The following is a 23,240-nucleotide window of genomic DNA, read 5'->3' on the forward strand; positions in this document are numbered from 1 at the left end:
TAAAACTCCAGGACGAGTTTCTTCGTTTTTTTTTTTTAGGGATAAAATGATGTGGTAGGATTAGAGTAAATTAGGATATGATTGGAATTAGTTTTCTTGATTGATTAGGATTATGATTAGTTCCCTTGGTTTGTTAGGATTAGGATTAGTTTCTTTGATTAATTAGGATTAGGATTAGTTTCTTTGATTAATTAGGATTAGGATTAGTTTGCTTTATAATTCTCTATATAGAAGAATTGTCTTCTTGTATTGATAACTTTTGATTCATAATAAAGACTCTGTTTTGATTCTTGGAGAGAATTCTCCTTTTATCACTTTCGACTACATCACAAGGACACAGACATGGGACACGAGATACGACAACATGGCGACACGCCAATTTTTGAAAATGTAGGACACGACACGTCAAGGACACGTTATTTTTTTAGATTTTTTATTACATATATATGTATATATGTGTTTATATATGTGATCAAACCTAAAATACCTCAGTTTTTTTATTAATGGTTAAAAATAATGATTTTTAATAAATAATAAATAATAAGAAGAAATTAAATAAAAAATAATAGTAATAAAGAAGGAAAGGAATTTAAAAGAGAAAAACCAAAAACCAATTTAAAAAGGACCCAACGTGGAAGGGATGTAAAAAAACCCAAAAGCCCATTTAAGAGTAAAAACCCTAACCCTAATGATGTTTCCCCTATCCCTCCATTATTCTTTTGTTGACATCTACGCACAGCCCCTCATCCCTTCTCCCCAATTCTGCCTTTCCCCTTTCCTCCTCAATTCTTCTCAACCTTCACCACCATTGTCAAAGTTCTCAATGTCATCCCTCCCTTCGTCGTCGCTCAACAAGATAATAAATGCAACGTTTTAATTTTCTTTTAAAATTGCAACTTGTCGTGTCCTAAGGTGTCCCCCACCATGTCTGGTCATGTCGGGGGCGTGTCCTACCGTGTCGGACATTACAAATTTAATGATAAAATAATTGGCACGCCAGCTGGCATGTCAGGGTTAGATACGTGTCTGACACTGACACTTGACCATTTGAGGAGTGTCATGCTTATTAGGTCCTTGGCAGTGATCTTGTTTAAACTCAACTAGAGACAATAGGTAGAAGGACCACCTTCTTTCCCATCCATTCAAATTCACAAGTATTGGCACTGCCCGTATGGATGGTAGGTACGAATATAATATTGCCATGGTCAGCCAAGCTAAATATGGCAGGCGTCCATAACTAGGACATCACATATGATTTGATCTTTATAATAGCATCCAATGGATAATGACACGGTACAAATTTCATTGATTGAAATTTCCCCATCCTTTTTAATCCATCCCAGTTTAAGGCCTTGATGGTTGTCCCCTTTCAGTTTGAGGTGTTAAACAAGTTTCTTAGACACCATGTTTTTGCTACTACCATTATCAATAATGACATTGCAGATTTTGTTTTCAACAGCAAGAAGATTGAAGATCGACCATCCATTTCAATTGGCAATCATTACAATTAACCATGAGCAGCACCCATGATGATCATTATAATTAGTCATGAACGTTGATTTGGAATCTTTGGTTGGAAATGAATCGTCGAATTAGATTGTGTTGTTCTGTCTTAATATTTCATTATTATTTAATTTTTTAGTTTCCCATTTTGGTTTCTAGTAATTTTGAGCATTAGTCTCTTTTCATTATATCAATGAAAAGTGTTTATTGTTTTCTTTCAAAAAAAAATTATGAACTTGGTTTTGTTATTTAGGATTAGTCCTCTTTTGTAGCTGGGTTGGACTCCCATTTTGTGTCGGGGCTGGTGCTTTTTGTATGCTTTTGTATATTCTTCATTTCTCTAAATGAAAGTGCAGTTTCTTGACATGAAAGAGTTTCTTTATGTGTGTATGTGTCACTCTCAAAGAAAAAGATATTATTGAAAGGAAAAGTTTGTCCGAATAAAGGTGAAGTTTTAGATACACACCTTTGTTCAATACTCTGAGGAACTAAAAAGCTGTGTGAGGATGAACCAAGCAAAGATGCTAGAAGGGAAGGGAGAAATTTTCTGTCAGACAATATGAGCCGTTTTTGCTCAATAATGAGACCCAGAAGTTTATCTAGAAAGTGATTCCACGTAGCATTGTTTCCTGCCAGTTAAATGACCAAATTAAGTAAATTCAAGTTAAAAGTACAAGCTTGTAAATTTATCTCATATAGAGAATAACCATTTTTCTTGGAAGAAAAGTTGGCATGATCCAGTAATGAAAACAGCCCCTCAATGCAGTTCATGGCCACAATCCTGGTATCCTGGAGTAGATCACAGATGGCATCAACGATTTAAAAACAAGTTATGAAACAAAAGTTGCACTTGGCATAGTGTATTATTTTTTTAGATGAGAAGAGACTTGTATTAAAACAAAATGAGAGAAAATAGTTAAACTCCCATTAATAGAATGCTTCCAGAGTTGTTAAAAAGGGTAGAAAGGTTGTAATTACAAAATAAATTCTTGTGACTATGTCCACTACAAAGAAGCAGGAAGTTGTACACTTCTAAAAGTTGATAAAATGCAATGAAGACAAGGAGTTTAACCTAAAATTTGTGCCATGCCGACACCTTTTAGAACCCTAAGTGTAGGCTTGTGCAATGAAGAAGCAGACACGACCCACCTAGGACCTGCACAACTGGACCCATAACATCCTTCCAGTGAAATTTGAGTTTTTTGCCCCCAAGAACTGCATGTCCTGGCCCAATTCTAATCCCACTCAATTTTTCTACAAAATTCGACATAGCCTATACTCAAATCTACTCCTCAACCCAGGTTGAATTGTTTCCAGATCTACAACGTGGATTTCAAATCTATATTCAGTTCGTGATGTCATCTTCTGCTGTCAATTTTGTGAGACATCTTATTGGTGGTAAAGCCTTTTTGGTTGCCCTGGTTCGTAGTTTTTTTTTTTTTTTTTTTTAAAACTTACTTGACTTGCATTTTGTAAAGTTATCGATCGTAATTATCATAGCCCATTTGTTGCTTCTCCTTTTAGGCAGAAATTTAATGTTCAATGTTTTTTGCCTACTAAGAATGAAACTCAAATGTGTTCTCATTCAAGCAATTTTCTGGGAGGAACATACTTGATGCGGTAGGAGTAGGAATAATAGTTAACCTTGGGTAATTCCCTAATTAATCCTTTTTAGTTTCCTTTCTGTATTTTAGTTCTTAGTTTGCCTTTATATAGAATCTCTCTCATGTATTCTTTAACTTTTCAACATTCTTGAAGAGAATTTTCCTTCTATCCTCTCAGGCTACACCAATTTCTCTTTTATATAATCATACATTTTCTTTCATAATAAAGATTCTTGAAGAGATTTTTCCTCTTTACCTCTCAGGCTACACCAGTTTCTCTTTTATATGGCCATATATTTATGTCATTCTGCGATATTTCTGATTTATGCTGATCGGAAGTGTTCTCTGTAACCATTCTTCCGCTCAGACGTGCATATTCTATTTGCCTTCTTGTTAATGGAAACTTTTGTTTCTTACCAAAAATAAAGGTATACGGCGAAAAGAAAATAATGGATTAATTACCTTGTCATCACTGGCCAGTGGGACTAGTATTGAAGGAAATTCAGCAACAAGTTGAACGTGCAAACCTTCTTCTGACTGAGAACAAAGATAAGAAAAACAGTGTAGACTCTCAACTTGAACCGAAGCAGGGACACCTGGAAGTTTAAGCAGTGAGATCATCATCAAATGCAGATGGAAATTTGCAGACATCAAACGAATTCAGGTAATTCAACCATTAAAACTATTTGAAGCCAGAAAAAAGAATGGTAATATATCAACTTGCCAATTTTTTTATCATATCGATGAGAAGTTTGCTTCTAGTCATTAATATACATGTATCCTTGCCCCCACAAAATTAAAATGGTATCCTTCGGATTGTTTGCCCTTGTATTCTTTCTTTTCTTTCTCAAAGAAAGAAGTTGATTCTATAATATATATATATATATATAAAGGGAACGGAGAAGAAGAAAAAGAAGGCATCCGCGGATGTCAACTGACATGCAACAACCCTTTTTTGGGCAGGTTGTTGGCACATGGTAAGCTGCTTTATCAGCAGTGTGCAGTGTGCACTGACCCTTTTTATATGGAAAAAAAAAAAAATCTATTAACTTGAAATGTTACACCCCTGTCAGAAAGTAACGATGAGAGATTCTCTAAGGATAGCAGGGAAGTTACAATAAAATCCAGCAATTGGAATTGATTGAAAGGAGTAATCATCTTTCTAAGGGCACAACTAGAAACCCAGTAATCTAGAGATAGAAGAAAGGTACTTTTCTATTTCTCCACCCCTTCTGAAAATCATTTGTTCGTCCAGCACAAGGGCATCAGACCATGTAGTTTTGCAGCAACTACAGAAAACACCTCCACTAACCCACCTTGGTTGTTCAATAACTTTTCTTTTATGCAACAAAAGCTTCACAAACTACTCACAACAACAGGAGCTTCCTACTTACAATTTTATGCCATACCTATAATTTTCTCTCAAACTGGCAAGAATTTCCATATGCATACTTATTATTATTCACAACTTTACAAATACAATTACCAACTCGTGAAACTACAAGCAAAAGTAAAACATCCGCCATATAACAAGCTAAATTATCACCCAACCTAAACTCATGATACAAAAAATTTATGATAAATAGAAATAGGAAGAAGCCTTCATTCTCCTTGTTTATTAATTAAATTTTCTTCGTTCAAGGATGTATAAATATGCATGAGTGAAGCATTAATTTCAAAGTTTTTAAGGTGTCTCTTCCCAAAAAAAGGGACATTGATAAACAATCAAACATGCTGAGATGTAGTTGTCAAGCCCACTATTGATTAATTGCCTCTGGCCCTCTAGTCCTAATTTGGTTATCTTGTATCTTCTGTTTTTTTTTTTTTTTTAATTGAAACAACTGCATGGAGAGACTGAAAGAATAAAAGGCCACAAAAAAAAGCCCGCAAAGCCCCTTTAAAAAAAGTGTTCCACTAAGTAAGATGCGATCTAGAGAATAATTACAAAAAAAATTTGAAACCGAAGCCCAAAGAGAAACATGAAACCTCACTAAAGACCACACATCACTATGGCCTCTCTCCATGCCTCTAAAAACTCCGTTATTCCTCTCCCCCCAATGTCCCAGACTCCCACAAAATAGCAAACACTCCAACTAAGCATAAAAATTGGTCTTTCTCCTTGAAGGACGGATGAAGAAGGAACTCCCCGATCGACTCTCAAACATCTCTTTGGCGAGCTAACTCGAAGCCAAACTCTTAGAAGAAATAGTTCCATGCGGATCTTGCAAACTGACACCTCCAAAGAATGTGATCCAGGTCTTCCTCCACCTCCCGACAGAGAATACAACAAAAAGACCCCATAAGTGAAGACTTCCTCAAAAGCCTATCGGTAATGTTCACACGACCAAGCAAAACTTACCAGGTAAAGAACTTAACCTTCTTAGGGATCTTAATCCTCCAACCGGAAAAAAAACCGACTCTCTAGCGGGAGAGGGATTCAACAACAACCGAAAAATGATTTACAAGAAAAAACCTAGAGAGGATTAGGACTCCAAACACAAACATTCTTTCTTCCCAACCTAAAATTGAACTCATCAAGCAAGACCAACAAAGAGACAACCTCCATCATTTCCCTATTGGACAAAAGACAACAAAAACCAAAGGAGAACCAAACCAAGAAATCAGAAACAAGATATTTTTGTAGGAAGAGAGATAATATAAACAAGGGAATGCAAAGCAGAAGGGTCTATTCCCCACCCACTGATGTTCCCAAAAGTACGTATCGTTACCATCCCCAACGACACAAAGAACGTGAAGGGAGAAAACAGGGAGCTCAAAATATCTCTCCAAAGAATCCAAAACGTACCCTAATCCCATTAGAACATCTCCCTTTGTCCACCCCATCCCTATCCCTCATGAGCTTTTTCATATTCTTACACACCGAACTAGGGGCACGAAAAAGGGGAGAGATAATAAATAGAAATACCACTCAACACCGATTTGGCTAGAGTAAGCCTACCAGCTTTGGAAAAGAAGCTCTTTCTTCCACGAAGCTAACCCCTTCCTAATCTTTTCAAGCAGAGAATCCCAAAAAGAAATGGTCCTCGTATTTCCCCAAGGGGGACACCAAGGTAAGAAGAAGAGGAGGATCCCACTTCACAACCAATAGCACTCGCCCAACTCCTCAGTTTCTCCTGATAAAAAAAGATACCTGAAATCTTTTGTTTTGTTTTGTGTTGGACCTCAACTTTGTAATATTAGTCATATTATGCTCTCTCTCTTTTTTTTTTCATCCGACTCCCTTGTGGAGTTTATAATTTTGATCATTAGTCCTTTTTTCATTTTTTCAACAAAAAGTTCCTTCTTAAAGAATATATATATATATATCAACATCCTGACACGTAGAAATTTCAATTTCTTTTCAGAGGCATGGGATGTAAAAAAAATATTTTCAAGGACAACCATTCAATACAAGAAAAAAAAAAGTTCAAATAAAATAATAAGAGCACCTTCATCAGTAAAAAACCTAGACAGTAAATGAACAGGAGATATCTTGAAGCTTCTGACAAGGTAATGGAGATGTTCCTTGAAGACATGCTTAAATCGAGAGTTTGCAAAGAACACAAACAAATCACTGAACATGGAAATCCATTTTTCCTTCTTATCCTGCAGCGAGAAATAGTCTCGATATCAGCTGTAAATGCTCATCTAAATCAAATTAAAGGAAGCTACCAACTCACTGCCGATCCACTAACCATCGTCATATCTGCATTCACTGAAAAAACATATGCTTCTAACAATCTCCAAAATATGCAAATTAGAGCAATGGCATTCAATTCATTGTGGTCCTCTTTGACTAACTGATCCAGGAACCTTTTGCAGTCCCAACCTAACATTTCTGTTTTGAACTGCCAACGCCATAGCAAAGCATAAAATAAGCCAACAAATGAAACAACTTTTTGTATTTCAAAGTGGAAAGGTTAGTTCTAAATCAATTAGTCAAAAAAAATTGCAATACCTTGTCAATAGAAGCACCATAAGTAGATTCATATACATCCCATTCAATCTTCAAAACTGGGCAAAGAACTTCAAAGAAGCCCATAAATTGGGTGCTACCTACAGTGGGAAAAATTTTTAAAAAAATCAAAATTTAGAAAAAAGAACATTATACTGATCCAAAACCATATGCAATACAAACTGAAGAAATGAAAACAGGAACTCTAGAAAGATAGACATAAGTAAAACCTGCAGCTGTACTTAAAGAAAAGAAAAGGAAATATTGTATCTAAGAAAAGAAGAAAGAAAGAGATCCCACTATCTTTTTGCATGACAGTCGATTGCAGCACAATAAGGAGGAAAAGTATTCTGGAAGAATCATAAGCTTTGCAACTCTCAATCAGCCAAGGTGCATACTCCTCTGGGTGTAACAAGAATGACTTTGCCAAATTATTGACAACTTCCATATTTATTGAGCTAATGTTGCCACGCTGCAAAGCCTGTGTTTAAAAAAAAAATCACAAATACATGCACGTAAAACCAAAATGTGCGATTGACTTAAGATTGGTACAGTGGATTAATGACTAGGACAAGGATGAAAATGTTGGTATCAACATTGATGGAACGAATGGTTTCAAGCTAAAAACATTTAATTTAGAAGTACAAAAATAAAAATTATACTGGAATCATCACTTTATTATTTTAAAACCAAGCTTTCATTGAGAAAAAATGAAGGAATACAAGGAGCATAGGAAGAATATAAATAATAATAATAATAATAATAATAAAATCAAAAGGAGTCAAACTAAAGAAAAGTGCTCCAATCAAGCATGATGATACCTAATGGATAACCCACGGATCCTTACAAGGAAAACTTGCTCCCTAGAACAATCCACTCCTCTAAACATTATATATATTGTTCCTCCCACCCCAAAGACTGCATGACAATGCACAAATGCCTCACACGCTAAAAAAAAAACTACCCCTTTTATGCGAAAGGGTGGATGAAGCAACAATCCTCGAACATGGAAGGCAAACTATACATTAACCCACCTGGATGCCAGAGGTAAACACATTCATACGATCGAACAAAATCACACGACAACAAAAGACAAGTAAGGTTTTTTGTTACTCCCTCAAAAAGGATACAACCTTTTTATAACTATAATAAACAATTTAATTGATAGTATGAAATTGCAAAGGAAAGACCCTCATAAGACATCTCCAATTAGAGAGGAGGGAAAAAAAAATAGTTATGAAAATCGGGAGAGCATTTGCACCATGTCACAACGAAATTTAAAATCTAGGATAGTTAAGCTCCTTTACTTGGAATGTTGTTCTATTTCGTCCAAGCCAAATAGTCCAGCAACATGCTCCCACAAATTGTTGCCATAAAAGCTACTATGAGATTGGGGGAGGAGGAGCTTCTCTTCCATTTTGCTTTAATGTGAAATGACAAGCAAGAGAGGAGGAGGCAGAAAAGAAAAGAAGAGGAAAGGAAGGGAAAGAAAAGAAGAAGAAGAAGGAGAATCGGTTGGCGGTTGGTGATGGTGGCATCCATGAGATGGAGGGAGAAAGAAGAATAAGAAGAGAGGGATAAAAGTTTGAAATAAGATTATTAAATTGTTTTTATGAGTTTAATAATTACAAAATTAAGAAAATGTTAAAATATATTTTTCAGTTATGAACCAACAACAAACTTGACGGAGGGACCAAGAGTGATACCAAAAGTAAACCTCAAAGGTAAAATTGTTGAGTTTGGGAACTCAAGGACTCAAATGAAACCTAAACCATCCCTCAAAGACCAAAAGTGTATTTTTTCCAAAATTTTAATATTATAAAGTCAATACTGAACATGACATTTTTCAACACCAAAAGAAATGTAGGAATGATCTGTTCCTGATTTAAGCATTCCTGAGCTTGATCAAAATGCTACTGAATCTTCTCTATCTTTTCATTTCTTCTAATCATCTCCACTATGTCTTTTGGCTATTTATGCCTTCAAGCCTTTTTTTTAGTAATAATAACTTCCATTGAGATTAAAATGAAAGAATACACGGACATACAAAAAACCATCCCACAAAACAAGAGCTCAATTATAAGAAGAGCCTCCAACTATACAAAATAAAACCCATGTGCCTTCAAGCCAAGTAGCCATTAATGATACCATAAATTTGGTTTCTAAGCCTACCGTGCCATAAAATTTGAATCATTTCAATTTGACCTAAGAAAAATACCATGGTTTCTCATTCAGAATAGAAGATGAAGAAGAAAAAAAATTAATAACTCATGATGGAAAGGCCATAGTTTCTTTTTTTTTCTTTGATGAAAAAAGGGCTAAAAGAATACACAAACGTGCAAAAAAGGAAAGGCCATAGTTTCACTATGCCCGGACATTTTAGGAAATATAAACTCAATATAATGGAACTCCAGGTTACATATGGAATAAATCTCCAGAATCTAATTCCTACCACGCAGGAATAAGATTTCCACAAGCAACACTTAGTTCAGAAGAACAACCCAGAATATTCTCTTCTAAAATCTGTAAAATCTGTAAAATAAAAACAAAGCTCAATCTAAAGCACTACTAACCACATCTGTGTCGACACCAGCAAGATTCTGGTAAAAAGGCCATTTGATATCCTTGGCCAATTCCAAAGCCTTCAAATTCAATCTCTGAGTCTGTGGTTAACACAGAAAACACAAAAGTATAAGAGCCCAAGTAGTTTACTTGACCAGTTACCTAAATCAGTCCCACCATGTGCTAAAAGTAGTTCAAATAAGCAATATCTTGGCAGAAACATTACAAACCTTGGGTGCAACCAGAAGTAAAGGAAATGTAAGAGAAAAACACATCTGGAGATAGTCAACATGATCGTAGAAATATTCTTTCAAACTTTTTAAGCACTCAAAAGCTATGTCAGCAGCAAGATTACTATTAGCTGACGAATCTGCAAGGCCACAAGATGATTCCAAATGATAAGAAAATCAACTTAATTTAAATTCAAATGCAAATTCAGAGTCACAAGGTTTATAAAACTCACCCATCGTTGCTGAAAGAGAAAACCTACTGACCTTTGAAATAAATTATTACAAACTCATGACAAGTTACTCAACACTTATTCTGAATTAAATTACCATACCTTAAGCATGCATCCATCCGTAGATTACTAGGTGAGGGAGAACAAGAAATGACACATATTAACACCATACAAAACCTATAAGCTAGAGCATAAAATGGAAGGCTGTTAATGCATCATCAGAACCTTGAGAAACAAAGCATAGAATCTGAAATGTTGTCAAGCCCAACCCCATTTTTCTTTCTTTTTTTATTTATTCTTCACTTAAGATCTCCAAGAAGAAGGTACAACATAAAACCAAGCTAAATTACAAAGTTTGTGTTAGGTACTTGAGCATCTTAGAGAACCACACCCCAAAAGTTAGTTATTAGGGTGGGAGAGCCAAGCCACTTAAGTATCACATTGGTCATCACATTCTAACCAAGGTGGGACAAAGACATCCCATACTACCTTGGTTCCTACAATACCCCATCCCCGGAAAGCCGACGTCCCGACGGCTACTCCAGCGGTACCTCACTCGGCCACACCCGGTTAGAACCCTCCGCCGGTTCCACTCCGGAACGTCGACAACCGACTCTGATACCATTGTTAGGTACTTAAGCACTTTGGAGAACCACACCCCAAAAGCTAGCTATTAGGATGGGAGAGCCAAGCCACTTAAGTACCACATTGGTCATCCCATTCTAACCAATGTGGGACAAAGGCATCCCATACTACCTTGGTTCCTAACAGTTTGATCCTGAAGTTATGTTTAATAAATTTGTGTTAAAAATGACCAAAACTTTCAATATTGTGTCTAATAAGTTCCTAAACTTAAAGAAAATGTCCATCTGGTCTCTAAACTATTAATTTTACAAATATTAGAAAATGTCTTGTAGGTCATTAGAACTTTAAAAAAGTATCACATAAATAAGGGAACTAGTATGTTTTGGGATGTCATATACAACATGGCATTAGCCGGCATGTGCATTCGTGATAAATTGGTCATCTTCTGTTGGGGTTCCAGAACTGTCATCAGTGCAAAATTTACAAACCAATGAGATGATATTGGTTTTACGAGAAGTCAGCCAGGACTGATGTCTTTAATTTGTGGTTTGTGGAGTCTCCCTGCTTGGTTTCAACCTTGGTTTGCAAGCTCTCATTGTGTTAATTTGGTTCTCAGACAACGAGGATTTTGGAACAGTCTAGTGTTCTTTAAATATTTTCATGGTTGATCTCTATTTCCTTGCCATCATCTCTAATTTCTTGTTTTTCTTTGTTCTTTATTTTCACTCCCTATAGGAGTTTGTGTCCCTTGAACATTTATATTCCTTTTAATTATAACAATAAGAAGTTTCTTGTTGAAAAAGGAAAAATATATATATACACACACACACGCACACAGACATAAATATACATATAAAATCAATGATCTATAAAACAAAAAATTGAAAGTTCAAAGATCGACACTCTTCAAATTTTAGGAATCTATAAGACTCATCATTAAAAAATCATAAACCTGTTAGATGACAAATTAGGTGCAATATATAAGGTTGAGGAAATATTTGACAATTTTTAAAGTTCTTGAATATGTTATATACAACTCTAAAAGATTAGAACTGAACTCGTAATCTAATCTAAAATCTAAGAACATAATTAATAATAGACTGAAGAAACAGAAATGTGAAATTCTCCATCGCAATGATGCAGAGAGAAATGGTAGTAACTTCTCAGAAAAAGTAACAATCATACCAGATTCCAAAATGCAAATGCATCTAAAAAACACATCCTTAAACGCTTTGAGAAGATCGGAAGAACTCAAAATGTCAGAGATTCCATCAAGACTGATAGCTTTCTGAACAACAGTAAGGTCATCATCCCAAAGTAGTTTCAATATGGCATCTTGAACAGTCACTAAACTCTGAGCAAAGAATAAGAAGATAAAAGAGAAATTGGCGATTTTAATACAAGATAATTTTGAAGTGAAAAAATTGAAGATATTGAATGCTCTTAGATCAGCTACCATTTACTATTTGATAGCAGAAACTTTCTGCATCTAGCAAATCTTAATTTTGAAGTGAAGAAATGAAAGCAAGTAATAGACATTAACATTAACAGGTCAAGTTATCAACCGACTATCTAAGCCTAATTACATTCAATTGGAAACATTGAAGTAAAATACAAACGATGATGAGCAACAGCACATCTTTCTACCAAAACATATACAATATGGATCACTAACCATTATCTAGAAGCTTTTATCCTATAAATTACATTCGGGGATAAACCTGCCTAAAAGCCCTTTAAACCGTCCAAACCTCATCCTTCCGCTATAACAATTGATAATTTACTAGGACCAGATGGCCTCTCGAACAAAAAACAGGAGCTTGCCTAGTACTTCTCTTTCCTATAGAATAAATTATAGGTCAAAGACACTACTAACAAATTGCACTATCTGGGCAAAATTTACTCTCCCCTTTAACAGACCACTAGTTGTTAGGTAGATTACAGAATGGGGCTCACGAGTCACACACATGCACTCCCCCATAACTAACTAATCATTGTTCCACGTCCTTTCTCCTAGGGTGAAGTGCACCTGTGCCTATCCTTTTCACAAGTCAACTTTGGCTCCTTGTTTGATGAGATTTTTTTGCAAAGAAACAGATTCTTTTGGAAAGAATAAGAAATCGGGCTTTCTTTTTTTTTTTTCTTTTTTTTTCTTTTTTTTTCATTTTTTTTTTTTTAATAAGAAACAATTTCATTGATAGAGGAGAAAAATCCAAGCATCTAAAGGTGAATTACAACAGACATTTCCAATTTGAAATCAAGAAAGATTTTTTTTTTTTATATAGAAGCAACAAATTTCATTGACATAAGAAATCAAGAAAGATGGGCTATAGTGAACAAAAAAAAAAAAAATCTTAGCTTTACACCAAAAGAAAGTAGTAGAAAGCACCAAGTCCATAAAATGATCAAAAGAAATCAAGCTTTACTTGAGCAAAAGAAAAGAACAAACGTGAGAGAAGGAAAAAAAAAGGTTTGGCGTACACAAAGAGTCCAGACCTACCTACAAAAACAATCTCTGATCTACAAAAACGGACTCCAGCTTAAAATCTAAGTATCAGACACCCATAAAGATGCATTAAACCTGGCAACCTCCAAAATCTCTAACTCCTTTGTTTCCCTAATCTAATGTCAAGGGGGAAAAGGCATGAAAAATTTAACTAAACTTTAAAAAAATAATAAAAACAAAAAGCAAAAACAAAAACAAAAATAAACACACACGCATATATATAAACCTTTTTTTTTTATAGGAAACAAAGCATTCATTGAGTTAAAAAAAAATGTACAAAAGGAATTAAAAAAACAAGCCCACAAAAAGGAGTCCAACACATTACAAATAACCCAATAAACGGATGTCCAAACAAAAGAATTAAATCTGACGAACTACTGAAGGCTAAAGCTCACTGAAGATCTACCAGTCCCTCTAAAGATGATATTGCTACCCTCAAGCCAAATACACCATAAAACAGCAATAAAATAAAATAAAATAGACCTCCCAAAAAACTCTGCCTTTATTTTGAGGAGTGGTTTAGGTGCTCACCACCATCATTAGTACAATCGCCTCTGCGGCAGGTAAAAACAAACTCAAAAATCCTAAAAAGTCGACTCTAGAGGAAGAAAGCAAACCGGCAATCCCATGAAAGATGGCCAAGGACTATTGCCTGCATTGCACCGCAAGACGTACAACACGAGAGAAAAATATCTCGAGAGACGATCTTGAACGTTGACACTTCAATGCAAAACTTGTCTGGCAAAAAGCTTCACTTTCTTTTTTTTCACTTTTCAGTTTTCTTTTTTTTTATAAGAAAAAAGTTTCATTGATGTATGGAATTTACAAAAGAAAGGCAATAGCCCAAGCCAAAGGAGTTACAGGAGAAGTAAAGAACTTAAGTTCTAACTTGTTGAATCTCAAAATGTTCTAATTTTGATCAGAAACAATTTGAGTTCAAAAGGAAAAAGAAACTCTTACGGATGCATTTAGTGTGGGCCTGCTTTTGACCTAAATGAATGGGAAGAAACCAAGTGGTATTTCGGGACAACAAGAAAACGATAGGTTTTTTTGTGAATGTTACATACCTAGCCATAATCCTTGCTAAATCTCCAATTAACACAACAAACACAGACCATACAGTTCAATTCTAGTTGCTTTCTTTATTTTTTAATAAGAAACACTTCTCTCAATGTATATTATAGTGATGAAAAGAATTGGTTTTATTTTCAAGTAATCAAGCTTTTTCAAATTCCCCTAATAATTTACCAAGTCTAGCGCAAAATATAACCCTTTGGCCTTGCAGGGAAACATCATCTTCCATTATTTTGTAGTTCTCTTGGCAAATTATTCTCTGTTCCTTGTTAGATACAAATTTTCAAAATAAATAAATAAATGATCTCTGTTTCCTATAAAAAAAATGAAAAAAAAATGAAAAATGAAAACCAAGTCCAAAGCCACTAAATGTTAGAAGAATTTGTCGGTATTATTGAATGCTTCTATACACAAAGGGGAAAATATAAAAAACAAAAAACAGGACAAAATCTTGATTCTTGAAAATGAACGAACTAAAACTATGACGGCAACAAACATGTAGATGCTGTAGACCACAACATCAAAAAGATCCTGAAAACAACAGTGATTATATAACAAATAACAATAAGAATCACTAAGTATACCAATACCATTCTATACATGCAACACACTTTTCACCCATTACTAATAGGGAGGAATTATAGCTCACAATTACAAACAAAAGAAACTTGTTACCTCTAAATGATCAGTTTTAGATTTCAAATTTCCAGCCTTGCTCAAACTCGAAAGAGTAGCACGACGAACCTCGGCCTATGATACAAAGACAGCACCAAAACACAAAATATATGTTACATAAGGTGGTACTTGGTAGAGTATTCATGTGGTTTTTTTCAGATATTGCACGCGTTACCTTTAAACTGCAAAGAACAACAAAGCACGTGCACATAAAGTTGTAATGAAAGCAATTTCAAGACGGAAACAGAGTGCTATAATATTATACCTTAGGATGGTGCAAAGAAAACAAAAGTTTCGAATCTGAAATAGGCAATGACATATCACAACCCCCATCTAAAGTATTACACACAACCTCATATAGGGAACGCCCTATCTTATGTTGTAATTTGGCGTCCTGATAAACAGATCAAAACAATAAGACATATTAAACAAAAAAAGAAAATATATGGTTACAAAATGGAAAATAAATGCTCCAGAAGATACCTCAAAGAACTTCTGAACAGCAGAACGAAGTTCTGAAGGATAAACTTTATTGACAACAATTAAAAGCTTCTTTGCCCAAGTACCTAAAAAGATATTCAAATCTCAGCGGCAGCACAAGTTGAAGCAAATTACAAAATATAAGATTAAATATTACTAACCAAACGAGGTTTTGCAGTGGACAACAGCAAGCAAGATTCTGGTTAACCTAGCTGAAGAAAGAGTTTGGTAGGAACTACTACTGAAACTTAACTATTTACTCCATTTTTTCTTTAGTAGCTAACAGAGGATGATTATGCAGAAATTTATTATGACAACAAATAAATCATTATTTGATTGACCAAAGAAAACATCATAACTAGCAAAAGCAGGATAGCAGGTGCCTCATAAAAAATATCTTAACCCACCATATCAATTAGGTAAATTCCTTTTAAATGAAAAACTAACCTTCACAATGAAGAATGGAACATTACAAAGAAGAAAAAGGAAAGGCAAAACCATTTACCCAAGCAAAAGAAGCTACCAGCAAATTACAAGATTGAACAAACTCCAACTATTGAAACTATTGAAAATATTAAATAAAATGGAAAGAATATTAAAGTGGTTTTTCACGTTTTGCTTTCTTCTTGTTATTTCATTTTTAGAACTCAAGGGCACGGTTGTAGATCCTGTTATTTCATTTTTAATATTCTATTCCCAATAGTTGGAGTTTGATCTTGCACTTTGTTGGTCGCTTCTTTTTTGCCAGGGTAAATGGATTTGCTTGCTTTTTTTCTATGTAGCATTTCATTCTTCGTAATGAAATTTGATTTTCTTTTTATTTTTTCCTTTTTCTGTTTCCTCTCTAGATTCTGTAACCAACCATAACCCAAAGTAATTTGTTAACTGTTCTCTATCCCAAAAGATACGTAATTAAGAAACCAATGTAGGGTCAAATAAGCAACAAATAACAAGAACTTGCATACTAAAAAATAGAAAAAAGTAGTAGAAGAGCAACAAATAATTAGTTTGAACATATACCTGGATTAGAAGAGATGGGATTGTCACTCTTCTCTGAAATTTTAGAGCAGCTCGCTAAAACCTTGATCACCATATTATGCATTAAATGCCTCAATGGAACAGTCTCAATCAGTGAGATCAAACCATGTTGGCACAAGTCACTAGAGAAACTGCAGACATCAAATAATTAGATGTTAAATCAACCATAATATGCAGATGCTAACGAATGAAAAATCTCAATCCAACCTATATTCAACTAAGGAATCCAAAAAGATGGCAAGGAATTTATCGATGTTGAACTCTCGGGATAGATCCAACAGAATACCAGCTAAATCCCTTCACAATAAAATAAAGAGAAAAAAGTCAATGTAAAATACACGTAAAAATTGATGAGACAAACAAAATTCAAAGATCAAGTACGAATTGAAACTAGAAGCAATGGGAATTGAAATTCAGTAAGCAGTAAACATTACCTGATCTCCATCAAGATATCCAATACCTTTCTTGGAAATATGTCAACTGATTGTAACTGAAAATTATATGTAAAGAATAAAATCAGAACAAACCGAAGTCAAAATATATGCAAATTAAGACTTAGTCGTGTTTGGTCAATTCTAGTCGATACAACTGGTCCGGGTTAGTTTTTTGTTGGTTCATTGGGCTCTCTCAGCGATTCCTTGGAGAGAGAGAAAAATTAGCATCAGTTCTCATGATTCTCAAACGATAGGATGGTTTGGCACCAACTTTGGACAAAAACGAGTTGAATCAATGTGCATAAAACCCTCAATGGATTATTAAATCGGAAGTGCTAGCAATAGGGAGGTCACAAGAGGGAAAAAAAGGCTTCAACTGTTGAAAATTGTAAAACAGTATGTATGTATGTATATACACTTTTGAAAAGGAAATAACACTTTTCATTGATGAAATGAAAAGAGACTCATGCTCGAATTACAAGAAACTACGAAATATCAAGAACTAGGAATCAGCAGATGCACCTGGCTATCTCAACTAGGTTGACACATCCATAGCATCCTCATAACACCCCAAAACAAATATAACGAATACAATAGAAAACTATATGTCTTGAAGACATAATTACACAGAATGAATGAAAGCATTCCAATTAAGACAAATATCTTGAACAGAATAATCAGAAAATTTCTTGGATAGGGAGCACCAAGAAGATAAAGAAAATAATTATTAAAACACCACATATACATTTTTCTAATGCATTCAATTTTTCTCACATCTGATACAGGTTGGGCCTTACCTGATATGATAAGGAAAAACCTTAAAGCTGTCTCTTCCATATAGAATACGGCATAGAATGAACGATGCAAATCATAAGACAATTTCAATCGGGTTTTCACCAGAATAATACCTGAACAAGGGTGATTAAAGCCATAAGAGAGAGTCGAACTGATTGCATGTCATTTGACTCCCCCGCATCCTCTTTGGCAATCTCAGAGACAGATCGTATCAAACTCTTAACAAGCTTAGGTATCAATATGACTTTGTTGGCTAACAAACCAACAATCATCAAAGCACCAGCCTGTATTTGAACAAACAGGTAAATATAGTTATACAAATACAAACAATTTAATAATGAAAACATGGAAGAACATGACAAAAGTGCAATCAATCAACCATGAACGCTATAAAAATCATACAAAATGCCAACAAAACTCGATATGATAAATAAAGGGTTCGAATGTAGTCCATGGGATCAAAGAATAAATAATTAAGTTCCCAAACCAAAAGAGTTACAAGAGATTTTTTTTAATTGAGATACTACTCGCTTTTTCGCATAAATATTGGTCAAAAGATTTGTATTGTCATCATGTACAATGCTTTTTAAATCTCAATGTGCAATCAAATACAATAGTCTTCTGGAGCTTAAGCACAAGGTGCAAAAAAAAGTGCAGGTTTTTTTGTGAAGCAGACTATAAATAAAATAGTGCAGGTTTTTTTTTTTGTGAAGCAGACTATATTTTGTGCAAAAAAATAAAAGAGTTGATGTGCAATCAAATACATTTAGGCTTAGTAAACTTTTCTTTTTAGTTAATGATTAGTTAATAAAGAAGGAAAAACCCTAATTACTATCATTTTTAGAAAAGAGTTGAAAAAGCCCCAAGGCCCAGAAGGCGTGCGTCTTATTTGTGAGCTCACCTTTACGCCAATCCTGAGCTAGATCCTGGGAGGACTTTTTAAAACATTAATCATGTACTACTCACACTTTGATTTTAACTAAAACTGTACAAAACCTTAATCATGTACTACTCACACTTTAAAACATTAATCATGTATTACTCAGATCCTGGGAGGACTTTTTAAAACAATAATCATGTACTACTCACACTTGAGGCTTGCCTCGATGCAAGGCTGTAATTTTTAGCATTGAGACTTACGCCTTCCATTGAAGCACAAGAGACTTACATCCTTGTGAAAACGCTCCAAGGCTTAAAGTCTCTATGCCTCATGTAATGATTAAATGTACAATATTACTAGTTTTCAGTGGCAATCGACATGGGTGATTTTCTTTTTCTAAAAAAAAAAAAAAAAAAAAAAACTCTTATATGACTATTATGTTTAGCAATATTTGGTCATACTAATTTAGGATTCGTTGAATGTTTTTAGTTACATTTGAAGCATATCACCTCAAGGCTTACACCTTGCATCTTCGATAAGAATACCTCAAGGTCGTCTTTAGCCTTTTAAAACATTGTTCATAACCCCTAATTTGTTGTCACTCCTTCAAACTTGATTGAAAAACGGGTTACTAATTCAAATTTCTAAGTATTCTCTGTAAAGATACCTGGAAACCCAATAGCAAGACCGACATCAGTTCTCTTTAAGAGAAAATTGAACATTGGGAAGAGACATAGCTTAGCAAGATTTTAGGCTTCTACTGGGTTAATCTTAGCAATGAATTTTGTAATTATAAATATTTTGTAACTAATTATTAGAGGTACAATTTTCATGGGCAATCAGGATATTGGGGAGTAATTTTTAATACATTAAGTGTGGTTCCTAGAGGCTGGTTCTCCACTTCTCGTACCTTTAAGTGAAATGAAAAAGTAAATAAATAACTTATAGAAAACAGTATGGCTTCCTAATTCACCTTCTGATCTGAAATTCCCTTGGTGCCAGGCTGAAGTCCAGTTTTAACAAACAAAAGAACAATGTTTAACACATTTGGCTGAATGCTTGTAAGAGTACCCAAAACTTCTATAACAACTGCGGTGCAGAAATTCACAACCGGCCTCGATACATGGAGGTTCTTTGATGGAATAGCCTAGAATAGAAATAGCATAGTTATTTATTACTGACATTGCAACGTGAAGTTAAAAAGAGAGAACAAGAAGGAAAAAAATCTCGTAGAATAAATGCTAAGAATATTAGATGGATTTAGGGAAACAAATAATAACTCACATAATTGCATATAACTTCCAAAACGCCACGATCACGGACACATTGTTGCACTATAACCTTCCTTGGTGGTGGGGCACCCGACAATTTCACACCTTCCAGAAATTTCCATTTAGTATTCCTACAACACACAGATAGGATAAACATCAAAAACTTGATGAAGTGGACAGTAGCTAGCTAAACAAACTAGAAGAGAAATTCAAACCCCAAAACAAGCAGCTGCACAATTCGAACAAATGCATGAGTGTCATGGAATGGCAAGGAGCAAAGAACCAAGTCTTCAACATTATGCACGTGAATCCTGAAAAAGTGATTCCCTCGTAAAGAGTAAGAAGACATTGACTGATAGGAAAAGGTAAGGTGTCAAAATGGTATACTAAGTTTGTCCCTTGAGAGATTAATTGAAAAGGTACATACTTGTATCTGCGAATCAAGTACTCTAAAGTCTTAAGCGACGAAGGTTGTTGAAAGTGCCCTGAAATCAGCCTCAGGAACGAACTAATTGTCGCATTAATCCGTTTATTCTCCTCTTCACTCATCAACTCTCTATCCTGCTCTCTACTCTTATAACTAAATAAATTATTCTTATAATTTCTGAAACGTTCATCCAAGCTTATAAGAACCTCCAGCCCTGAAGATCAAAGAATCAAACAAATTAACTAAGATCATTGACATCGGAGACTGCCCAATAAACAAAAATAAGTGAATGAGATATCGACACCCTCCACTACAAGATAAAATCCTAGTGGTTACGAAAGCAAATCACTCGAAAAGCTCAAGCCTTGGGAAAAGGTTCAAGTAAGTAAATTGGATAACCAAAGACAATGAGAGATATCTGAGCAAACAAATTCACATTCATCTGAGTGTAATATGGGAGAAGCTTGTTATGGAAGCCCGTTCCGGACTGACCTTGTAAGGCAATGCTGAATATAGTGTCCACATCAATGTCGGCAGCTTCTTTGGGGTCAAACAGAATCGAAGGTCGAGTAAAAGGCCTCTTAAGCGGCTCCGAGTCGGCCTGGACAAAGGATTTGATAGCTTGCAACTGCGAGGCGATGGATGAAGCCATTGGTGAATGAAGTGAAAAAGATCGCCCTGAGGAACTCCAAAGTCTAGGAGCGTTTCAAATCCGCTGTCGTGAAGAGAGCTTTCCGTTTCCGGAGGCCCGCCGGTGCGGCGGTGGTTGAATTTTGGCGGTTTTAAAGCTTAAACCCAGGCAAGCCAGTTGGTCAATTTGTGCACTAGGGTTTATGCAATTTCACGCTGAGAACAAATACGATTCTATTCAATTATGTGACCGTCACTCTCAACCAAAGTCGCTTTTTTTTTCCCCCTTAAGCTCTGTTTTCTTTCATTTTCTTTCTTATTATATTTATGTGTTATTTAATTTTATTTTTTTTTAACCTCCATCTCACATCCCACAATCGTAATTTAAAAATAACATATTGTCGTAAATTTGAGGAGAAAAATGAGACACAATAGGAGCATGAATATCGAAAAAATATAATATTAAAATAATATATAAAATAAAATAACTAAAATTTGAATAAATAAAGAAAATTATAGAAAATATAAAATTCCTCCAAAAATCTCCACTTTCTCCAAAATTCATGAAATTTCAACCCGTGTATATGTATCTACAAAATCTATAAATGACCTCTTATTTACAGAGAATTTTTGCACGTAGGAAGTAACACACTTGAACATTATGTATAAGTAGTTGAATGACACGTAGCCAACACAGGTGGTAATGAAAAATGACACATGGCATTTGACACTAAGCACAGCATGGGCATCAATTATTATTATTATTATATTTATAATATTCCCTACTAGATGTCCATTATATATATGAAATATGCCTTGTTAAAACTTTACTAGGAAAAAAACCTCATGGGAAAAAATTATGGTGAAGGAAAACTAGTTCATATTCCATGTAATTTATACTTTTAAAATAATATATTTGTTCCTCCTCATGAAAACATCACTCAAGATATCTAAGTCACCGCATTCCAATGTTGTGCACCAATTTTTCAAAGGTTGCAATAGGTAATGTTTTTGTAAATAAGTCTGTCAGGTTATCTTTCGAACAAATATGTTGCAATAGGTGATGTCATTTTCTTCAAGATCATGAGTGTAGAAAAGCTTCGGTGAAATATGTTTTATTCTATCTCCTTTAATATATTCTCATTTGATTCGTGATAATTGATATGCATGTTATGTTGTCTTCGTATAATATCGTTGGAAGATTTTTACTAGAAAACAAACCACATGTTTCACAAATATTCTGAGTCATTGATCTTAGTCATGCACATTCTCGACTAACCTCGTGAATTGCAAGAATTTCAGCATGGTTTGCGAAAGTGGCCGTTATAGTCTATTTCACCGATCGTCATGATATAGCAGTTCTTCCACATGTGAACAGATAACTTGTTTGAGATTTAATCTTGTGTGAATCAGATAAATATCCATAATCTGCATAACCAACTAGATTAAAAATCGATTTATTTGAATAAAATGAACCCATATCAATCGTTCATCGGAGATAACGAAGTATATGCTTAATTTCGTTCAAATGTCTTTTAGTTGGAGAAGAACTATATCTTACTAATAAATTTAGTGAAAATGCAATATTTGGTATTGTATTATTAGTAATATATATAATTGCACCAATTGCACTAAGATGTGGTACTTCAGGACCTAGAAGTTCTTCATTATCATCTCGAGGTCGAAATATATCTTTCTTCAAATCTAGTTAATGAACTTCCATTGGAATGTTCAATGGAAGTGTTTTGTCCATATAAAATCTTTTCAAAACTTTTCCTATATAAGTTGACTAATTAACAAATATCCCATATATTAAATGCCCAATTTGCAAGCCAAGGCAAAATTTTGTTTTTCCTATATCTTTATCTCAAATTCTTTATTAAGATATTCTATTGCTTTTGAAAACTCTTTAGGAGTTCTGATTATATTTAAATCATTAACATACACAGTTATAATAGCAAATCATAACTATGATTTCTTTATCAAAACACATGGACATATTGAGTTGTTTTGATATCCACATTTCAACAAATATCCGCTCAGGCCACATGTTGGGTTGATGCCCTAAGTCTATAGTTTGTAATTGTATTGTACAAACATTTTATTTACATAATAAAATATTTGATGTTTTATTTCAAAATTAGTTGCATTAACCACAAACCAATAAACTAACATCCAGGGTTATCTTGTAACTTAAGCATGTATGTAAAGACATATGGGTGGATCATGTTTAAGTGATAACCTAGAATGTCTGTAGTAGATAGATGAGACTGGATATCTTATCCTGGTGACATTATGAGTATAGTCCGTTTTGTAGGTGTTAGAATTGTTGTAAAGTGCTACAAATGATATAATCTTGAT

General features: G+C 34.5%; 1 protein-coding gene across 1 annotated transcript in view; it reads right to left on the minus strand.

Annotated features, from left to right (window-relative positions):
• LOC120085169 (uncharacterized protein At3g06530) overlaps positions 1 to 20,901 on the minus strand; it is a 37,569-nt gene extending 16,668 nt beyond the window's left edge. The window contains exons 1-22 of the mRNA XM_039041056.1: positions 20,742 to 20,901; positions 20,250 to 20,463; positions 20,038 to 20,133; positions 19,836 to 19,953; positions 19,525 to 19,698; positions 17,785 to 17,955; positions 16,877 to 16,932; positions 16,650 to 16,739; positions 16,425 to 16,573; positions 15,408 to 15,490; positions 15,190 to 15,318; positions 14,925 to 14,999; positions 11,855 to 12,023; positions 9,855 to 9,994; positions 9,636 to 9,725; positions 7,363 to 7,543; positions 7,066 to 7,163; positions 6,803 to 6,955; positions 6,557 to 6,713; positions 3,570 to 3,703; positions 2,211 to 2,292; positions 1,970 to 2,132 (exon numbers count right to left, since the gene is read on the minus strand). Of these exons, the coding sequence (XP_038896984.1) occupies positions 1,970 to 2,132; positions 2,211 to 2,292; positions 3,570 to 3,703; positions 6,557 to 6,713; positions 6,803 to 6,955; positions 7,066 to 7,163; positions 7,363 to 7,543; positions 9,636 to 9,725; positions 9,855 to 9,994; positions 11,855 to 12,023; positions 14,925 to 14,999; positions 15,190 to 15,318; positions 15,408 to 15,490; positions 16,425 to 16,573; positions 16,650 to 16,739; positions 16,877 to 16,932; positions 17,785 to 17,955; positions 19,525 to 19,698; positions 19,836 to 19,953; positions 20,038 to 20,133; positions 20,250 to 20,463; positions 20,742 to 20,901 (2,882 nt within the window). The remainder of the gene's footprint in view (positions 1 to 1,969; positions 2,133 to 2,210; positions 2,293 to 3,569; positions 3,704 to 6,556; positions 6,714 to 6,802; positions 6,956 to 7,065; positions 7,164 to 7,362; positions 7,544 to 9,635; positions 9,726 to 9,854; positions 9,995 to 11,854; positions 12,024 to 14,924; positions 15,000 to 15,189; positions 15,319 to 15,407; positions 15,491 to 16,424; positions 16,574 to 16,649; positions 16,740 to 16,876; positions 16,933 to 17,784; positions 17,956 to 19,524; positions 19,699 to 19,835; positions 19,954 to 20,037; positions 20,134 to 20,249; positions 20,464 to 20,741) is intronic.
• Positions 20,902 to 23,240: the final 2,339 nt, after the last annotated feature.

This window comes from Benincasa hispida, chromosome 1 (genome assembly GCF_009727055.1).
Source record: "Benincasa hispida cultivar B227 chromosome 1, ASM972705v1, whole genome shotgun sequence".
Classification (NCBI taxonomy): Eukaryota; Viridiplantae; Streptophyta; class Magnoliopsida; order Cucurbitales; family Cucurbitaceae; genus Benincasa; species Benincasa hispida.